Below are 8349 nucleotides of genomic sequence, written 5' to 3'. Positions count from 1 at the left end.
CAGATAAGACTGCAACTACCTTAGAAGTTGGGGGGCAGGAAGCGCTTAGTTTTTTAAATGCTGCTCACTCCCTGCTTTCACCTACCTCTTGAAAATGTTAATATGGTTAAGTATAAAAAACAGAAGGGACTTCTATTTATTGTTTTCCAGCAAAAACACAGCAAGCTTGATAACCACACCAGTTATACTCTGAGTTGTCATAGTTAATGCAGGGGCTACAGAAGCTTCCTTTCATAATCAAGATTTATTTGGTTTTTGCTTGGTGATTACAGACACTATGAACATTTCTAGAATTGTTTTTACTCGTATAGTTTTTTTTTATTCTAAAAAACACAATTTAATTTTTTAGGAAGCCTATTCCAATTATTCTTCATCCCATCTTTGTAGACAAGCTGTCCTTTAAAACTGGACATGAAGTACCAGTATCTTGAATACTGACATGATAGGTTGTTACATCTGCCAAGCAGAAACTTTTACCTATTCAGTATTTAAAGATATAATAAAGGTTTTTAATCTTTCACAGCAGTTACAAAGCTGTTGGAAAAAAAATAAAACTGCACTTACCAAAAATAACTTTGTCACAGATAATACACGACTCGGCAAGAAATCCAACACTAGGGAGCAGTTTTATTAGGTAAGCAATTCTACTGATGGTACAATCATAGATAAATAACTACAATGTTAAGACATTTTCAACACATCATGAATTCCAAAGTTTGATCTGTTATGCTTCGTTTAATAGGATAGAAAAACTGTCCCTCACTGTCTATGGAACGTGAAGCTTAATCAAGACTTCGAAGTCCTCAACATTCCATTAATTTCTGGTTTCATAGAAAAAAGACAACCAGTACATGATTTTACCACTTTAAAAAAGCATTTACACTTATCTAAATATGTAAAAAAAGGGGTTGAGTTGGGATTCTTTCCTTTTTAAAAATGTGTTTTCTAGAACTACTAAAAAACTTGCATTTACAAAATAGTCGATAAAAATAATCCTCTGAATTGTACAAGAAGAAAGGTATAAGGACCACCAATTAAAGAGTTGGTACAAGATGTTATTCAGACTTAGCTTCCTTCTCTACTGCTGCATCAGATGCTGAGGTCTGAAAAGAAAAGAAAGTAAGTTCATACAAACTTAACTGATTAAAATTGCAACTCCATTTAGATTGGAAAACTCACTGCATTTGCAACATTAAGTAAAACCAGAATGTAGCATATATATTAACATAAAAACTATACTTAGTTATTCCAGATCTTTCTAGTACCACCAGCAGAATAGAACGTTTAGTCATAGTACTGCCCAAACAGAAACCATAACACCTGTTAACGTGTCTTTACCCGCTTCTGGGGGAAGCTTTTCAAGAATCAAGTACAATAGCCACTTCCATGCACAGGCATTATTCTGTGTGAATTTTAGTGTTACCAGAAGAGTTCATTGGCCTTTCACAATAGTTCACTGATACTATTGTACTGGTTGAAAACAGTAGTGTCTAAATAATATGAAATGGGACAGATTATACCTCTGCCTCTTCCAGACTTAAGTATTTATTAATTTAGAAATTTCGGCTAGTGTGACCACCATGAGACCAGTATGACCGTATGCCCCAAAAGTCATTATCCATTCCTTAAATTTACACCTTTTCTACACCAGCAATTAAAAGAGACCACAGTTGAGAAATATTGCCAAATTTAACTTTCACTGGTATTGCTGAAATACCATGTGCACATATTTAAAGTAAAAAGACTGATTTATGTGATGATAATACAGAGCTAGAACCATATACAAAATTAAACCAACTTAATTCCTATTTATAGCACAGCTTCTCACAAAGATCACACAGTAAGTTTGCAAATGAAAAACTGTTACCCCAAACTAAGTTGTCCTGTACACTTAAATATCATTCTGTACCCTCCTCACCCACTAAAACCCACCATTCACCTAAAAATCAAATACTGTTTTCCCCTACTTGAAGATATATTTGTTCAATGCAACCACCAGACAAGAAGCATGACTCACACATTTAAATTAACAAATCATCTGATCATTAAACTCAACTAAAATAATTGAAATGAGTAAAGCAGTCAACACTGCAGAAACCTGAGACTAACTCTTCTAAGCCTACTACATGAAAACTTGCATGTTTTATGCAATTATAACAGTTGCCCTAATAAGAGACACTGCCTCTCCCAACAAATGTTGTTGTTCTTCTAAATTTAAAATCAAATTATGGGCCCATCCATAGCAAAAAAGGAATATAGTATAGAAGTTGTTTAAGTTAGATGATCACTAAAACCAAAAACATAAACACCACAGCCATTTTAACACAGCATTACAGCCAAGTCTGAACTGACACATTCATTTCTTCAGCAGTAACTATAAAATAGTCCTTGTCCCTTCTTTTCCATCCCGACACCATTCTTTCCCTTCTACCAGCAAAGGTGTCTATAAGACTCTTATTAAAAAGAAAAAAAAAGTGGTTTTGGTCAAACCATTTCAACTTCAAATTTTCAAAACTTTGAAACAGTGAAAACTGCTTCCAGTGTAGAAAATAAATGGTGTGTTTGTCAAAAAAATTTTTTTAGGGAGAGGGAAACTCTCTTCCAAGAATGGTATAGCCAGATTCACAATTTGCACTCAAAACTGAAAAAACAGAAAACAAAAAGCGCTCCAAACAACCACCCCCATCCTCCAAAACACATACAGCAACCTTGTATGTATTATTTTGCCAAAACCTACCAGCAGGCAAAACAGCTCTTCTTAGAAGGACATTGTCCTGTATTCAAACTCGGGTAAAATTCTCACCTTTTTCCTTCATTTCAGGGACTGTATCACATCACTGCAACTTTATTTCCACCCTTTTTGAAGGAGCTAGAATTTTCCTGGCATATCTATTGATTTTTTCATAATCTACACCTTTCTTTTGGTAGAAATAGATTCTAATATAAGTACTGCATACATAAGCTGCAACGCATCTGTCAGATGATTACATAAATCAGTACAGCGAGTACTTCAGTTGCTTTGCAACCAAAGAACATTGACAACTTTACCTCCTCACTTTTCGTTTCTCCATTTTCTGCAGGGAAGTTGTCCTTTGTCTGTTCTTGGTTTGTCTCTTCTGTCTGTTTTCCTTTAGGCCCTTTTTTCCCTTTTGATTGAGCTTTCTTGTGCTCAGATTTATCCTGCAATGAAATAAAAATTCCAGTAAGTAAATGTATATGATCTAGTAGGTAAACCTTGAAAATAATAAACAATAAACAAGATGAACTTGCTGTAAGCAGCAACAGCTGCCACCAACAACCAATGAGCTAATACACAGCTTAACTGTTAAAAAAAGTGCTTTCAAAACTGTATGTAGACCAATGATCACTGGTTCAAACAGTCAGGAAAATAATTGGAATCAGAAGATAAACCCCTTTTTTTTCCCCTCTTCCCCCCCAACACTGAACACCACAGTTTACAGAACAGCTCATAGAATCTAGAATCACTAAACTGTAAAATAACTAAAAGCACTGCTTAGTCTGATGCAAACCCATCTGAAAAAACTATCACAGGGAAAAACAATGGTATTGAATTTCAGTGGCAAAACAAGCAAAATTTGTAATACATGATTTATTTGCCACCTCTTGTGGCAGATAAAACAGCAGTGCGGTCCTTCCACTTCATAAATACAAAACACTTCAAATGTTCAGCCTTCTTATTTATGATGGGTGAATTTCAGTAACTTATCTTAAATAAATGCATCATTTGAAGTTTTCACTTTCAGTGGTGCTTTGCTAGTATCTTAGGCACATCCTTTGTATCTGCATTACTATTGTTACATGGGCAGGGAAAAATATTTGCCCAAGAGCTTTTTTTTCCTGAAAATATGCAATATACCCTTCCAGACATTCCATTCAGCAATCAAATGCTACAAAGTTTGCCAGTCCTCCAGCTGATCCTCATACTTACAAAATATTTATTTCAATTCAGAACTACATACAAGTACAGTTTTTGACACCACCTGTCAAACGTTAGCCATATTACTTAATGACACTAACAATTTTAAATAAATGACAAACCATAACACTTTCTCTGAACAGCTAGAATCTGGGTAAGTGACAAGAGAATGTAATACCTTTATATCTCTAAGGAGAAGAATCTACATTCCGATTTATTGTCTCTGACCTAAAATTCACTCTGAGGAATGAAGTTCTCATTTTGCCCATTGTGTGTGGAAATGTGTATCTCAGATTACTATTACAAACCATTTGGTCAGAAGTATTCTGTACTTCATGTTTTCACTGCAAGGATTCTTCTTTACAAAAAGCCCACTGTACACATTCAGCTTTTTTTTATAGCTACTCAAATACATTTCCTATTCCAAATGAATGCAAATGTAAAGTATTTTCTTCGTGAAAGATACAATTTTGTCAAATGACTGCAATTATAAAACAAAAGTTCAGAATGTTTTCTGTCACAGGATACAAACATGCAAAAAGCTACATCACATCTACAAAAGATAAAACCACATATTAACAGCCAACACTGAAAGAGAGGATGCTCTACAAGTTCATTTACTTCCTTATTTTATGGGGAATACTCTGTCTACTGATATCCATAAATAAATTAGTATGTATTCTCAATAAAATCCTCACTTCAAATCTTACTGTTCATTTTATTAACAGTTATATTATTCCTTCCTTGTGTGATCTGAATAGCTGAAAATATCGCATCTAGAATCAGCATACACTTATCCAAATATTGAGCCTTTCTACTCTATACAGATATTCAGTATTCCAGGATATTTTACCAGAAGGCTTAGGTTTGGTCTTATGGCCCTTGCCCAAATCTTTCTAACATGCAATTTAAACAAGTAAAAATCAATGCTGAAAAATGTCAGCTAGTTATATCTTCAATGTCCCACAAAACCTGAGAAATGCTTTGGTCCCAGTTTTAGAAGAGATGTATTTGCCTGTCATCAAGACCACAGAGAAAAACATACTGATGGTGAAATAAAATCCCTTTACAAAGTTATAAAGGCTAGCAATTCAGAAAGTATTACAAATTCAGCTAACAGACAAAATTCCACAACATGTAAACTTCTGCATTTTGATTTTCAAAATGTGTTTTTCCTCCATTAATATAGGTAAAAAACATGCAATTCCATAACATGCAAACTTGTTCAAACCAGTGAAAATATTGTCAGGAGAGGTTTTGAGAAGTTATGAGTTGATGCAAGGAAGCATCTGTTGATGTAATAAATACAGAAGAAAAAAAAATTAGATCAGTATGCAACCATGAAATAATAGTTTTGCAATCCATTTTAGATAGTCCAGAGACAGCTAAAATGAAAAAGAGAAAAAACAGATGCTGGTGAAGCAAAACACAATCAGAAGAGAACTGATTTTTACATTAACAGTGTGAAAAAGTAGTTTCCAGATGACATAATAAAAGGTTTTAGTGACAGCATGGATTTTAGAACAAAGAATAAGATCAAATGTAAAACAAATTATGCATTTATTTGAGCTGCCAACAATAATAAGGATCAGAAAAAAATTGTTCACATTATAACAACATTTCATGGGTGCATTGTGCTAATGTTATACTCAATATCATAAAATAACAGTGGTTTGTGATGTACTTGTTTTATATAATGCCTTCACTATCTACAACTCAGTCAAGGAATATGTTCCCAGCTACTTTTTAGAACTAAAGTTCTAAATATTACTTTTTAGAACTAAAGTAGCTACAGGCAGCAGATCAATATCACACATATCAGGCATTCACTGGCACTGTGAAGATTTAGATGTCCCCTCCCCCCCAAAAAATAAATAAAAACTACTCAATTCAAGTAAATCTGGAAAACTTCCTAAATTCTTCAGGCCTAAAACTTGGAGAATAGAAGTACATTGATCTCAAACCATTGGAACGAAGATTCATTACTGAGAAACAATCGTTCAGTAGGATTATTAAAGTGAAAATATAAAAAAAATTGCAAGGGAGAGTTCTGTATTAGCTTCTTTAAAATGCTCTTAAGCCATGCATTTTAAAAAGCTTATTATCTTAAGGGTACATTAAAAAATATGCATATACCAACATGGTAACAGACACATAGCCACTTTTATTTCCCCAAGAAACAAAAAATGTTACAAGTCAGCTATTGCAACACTCAAGCTATACTAAAAAGTTACACTTACTTAGAGAAATAAATAAATTAAAACACTTATTTGTGCATGTGCACAACAATAAGGAAGCTAAAGCACATGAATGGAAACTCATATATATTTCAATATCTGCCTAAATACTTCAAAAATATTTTACTGTCCTAATACATTGCTTTAAATTGCAAACATATTCTAGTCTCTTTCATTAGAGAGAAATGAAATGCAATCCCATGTACAGTTGCTTGAACCTCCAAGTAGCTATGATCAGTACTAAAATACCATCCAACATCCCTAAATCAATGCTCGCATTTCTATCCAGCCTTAGAAAAGCTTAACATAGATCTGGTGAAAGAGTGGCAGACTGGAACTCTCTGTGGTGCACCTAGAGATGCTGGTATGAGCATCTGAAAAGGATCTTTGAGCTAACTAAGTGTTCCCATAAGGAACAAGTGAGGGCTAATTCTGACATAAAAGCATTCAGAGACCACACATCCATGACATCAAGTGGGAAGTAGCTAGGCAGTTGCCCAACAAACTCAACCACCTGCTCTCCCTTCCCTCCTCCCAGTGACTCTCACCTTTGCCGTTGACTTTTTTGGCTTCGGCTCTGCTTTGGCAGGAGGTGGCTTCTGAGGAGAAAGAACAAGTCAGGGAGAGCTTCAGCCCTCATTACCCCCCTTTTCGCTACAGAATCCCCCGGCGTGCAAGAAACACCTCCTGTACTTACAGCGGAGAGCCGCGCGGATCTCCTCTTCGGCTAAAGACGAGAAAAAAAAGAGAGAGAGACATAGCGTGAGCGTGCGGCGCCGGGCCGCCGTCGCCGCCGCCCTCCCCTCACACCTACCTCCTCACCGGTCTCCGCCTCTGCCGCCGTCACCTGCCAACACAAACGCGCGCAGGTCAGGCGGCGCCTGTGCGGAAGGCGCCGCGCGCCCCCGCGCGCGCGCGGAGGGGGCGGGGCTCCCGGGCACGTGACGCCGCGGCCCGCCCGCCCCTTCCCGCCGCTGCTTTCGGATTTCGAGCGCCGCGGAGGCGCGGCGCCCCGCGAGCCCCCGCCGAACCTTCCAGACACCGCCGGCCCGCGGGGCCCCGCCAGGGCGGGCGCGGGGGCTCGCTGCGCCGAGGGGAGGGCGCCCGCCCCGCAGCAGCCGCCGCAGCGGTACCCGCGGAGCGGCCGCCTCCCGCAGCGCCTTCCTTCCCCGCACGTCCCCTGCGGTGTCAGCCCACTCTCCGCGTCCCCCCGGCCCCGAGACGCGTCTGCGAGGGTCGCCCTGGAAAGTGCGGTCCCCCGGCCGCGGCTCCGTGCCGCCCGCCTCCCGCTTCACCTTTCTCTTCGGCATGGCGCAACGCACGGCGGCTCCGAGCTGCCACCACCCCCCGGAGCTACAGCGGCTGCCGCCTGGCTCCTGCGCGCGCTCGGTCCCTCACGGCGAGCCGCTGTGGCTGCCTGCGAGCGATTCTCGCTGCGCAGGGAAACCGGCCCCCCTCCCCCCCATCCCAGCAGCGCCAGCGGCACCGCAACAGGATCCAGCCGGATTGGAGGGGGGGGTGGGGAGGGGGCGACGGCACGGGGACGCTCCCCGCTCGCCAGCGGCCGCGCGCAGCCAGCGCCGCCCCCCGTGGCGTTAAGCCTGCCTTCCCAGGGGGCGCCGCCAGGAGACGGGCCGCGGGGCGGCCCGGCCCGGCCCGGCCCCGCCTCGCGCGAGGCGGGATCTCTCACCTAACCGCTGCCTCCCCCTGCCGGGAGGCGGTGTCACGCCTCTTGATTGGTCAGGCCCCACTCCGTCACGTGGCCGCACCTCCCCCCCCCCACACACACCGCCCACGTGCGCGCGCGCGCACCACGCCGCAGCGTGCCGGCGCCTGGCGGTGCGTGGGGCGAGCCTCTCTGACGTGATGCCGCCAGGCCGGGAGGATCGTTAGTGGGGGGAGGGGGCCGTGTGCGCGTGCGTAAGCGCGGGGCGGCGCTGGCGCGCGCGCCGGGCAGACGCAGGGGGGCGGCGCCGGGGCGAGAGCGGGGCATGGCGGAGAGCGGCGCCTGGCTGCTGGTGCTGAGCTCGGTGTTCCTCTGCAACGCGCTCAAGATCCTCCTGCCCTCCTGCTCCTCCATCGTGAGTGACGTCACCGCGCCCGCCCCGCCCCGCCCCGCGGGCCGCGGGGAGGGGGCGGCGGACGTTGGCCAGCGGGGGCCGTGACTGCGCGCCC

General features: G+C 42.2%; 2 protein-coding genes across 3 annotated transcripts in view; one reads left to right on the top strand and one right to left on the bottom strand.

Annotated features, from left to right (window-relative positions):
- Positions 1–607: 607 nt before the first annotated feature.
- Positions 608–7674, bottom strand: HMGN1 (high mobility group nucleosome binding domain 1). 2 transcript variants are annotated; one of them, XM_067298545.1, is made up of 6 exons: positions 7470–7674; positions 6989–7021; positions 6872–6901; positions 6723–6773; positions 3049–3180; positions 608–1103 (listed from the first exon to the last, which is right to left on the bottom strand). In XM_067298545.1, the coding sequence occupies exons 1-6, from the start codon at positions 7482–7484 to the stop codon at positions 1056–1058; spliced, it is 309 nt and encodes a 102-aa protein (XP_067154646.1). In that variant the 5' UTR covers positions 7485–7674; the 3' UTR covers positions 608–1055. The 2 variants fall into 2 exon arrangements, with proteins under 2 accessions (XP_067154646.1, XP_067154651.1); XM_067298550.1 differs by lacking the exon at positions 6989–7021 and having other exon boundaries at positions 7470–7673.
- Positions 7675–7904: 230 nt separating this feature from the next.
- Positions 7905–8349, top strand: part of LOC106494901 (SH3 domain-binding glutamic acid-rich protein) — a 58383-nt gene continuing 57938 nt past the window's right edge. The window contains exon 1 of the mRNA XM_067298581.1: positions 7905–8255. Coding sequence (XP_067154682.1) covers positions 8166–8255 — 90 coding nt within the window. The 5' untranslated portion in view covers positions 7905–8165. The remainder of the gene's footprint in view (positions 8256–8349) is intronic.

This window comes from Apteryx mantelli, chromosome 1 (assembly GCF_036417845.1).
Source record: "Apteryx mantelli isolate bAptMan1 chromosome 1, bAptMan1.hap1, whole genome shotgun sequence".
NCBI classification, from domain to species: Eukaryota; Metazoa; Chordata; class Aves; order Apterygiformes; family Apterygidae; genus Apteryx; species Apteryx mantelli.
The sequence above is the reverse complement of the archived record's forward strand: the minus strand, read 5'-3'. Positions and strand labels throughout refer to the sequence as shown.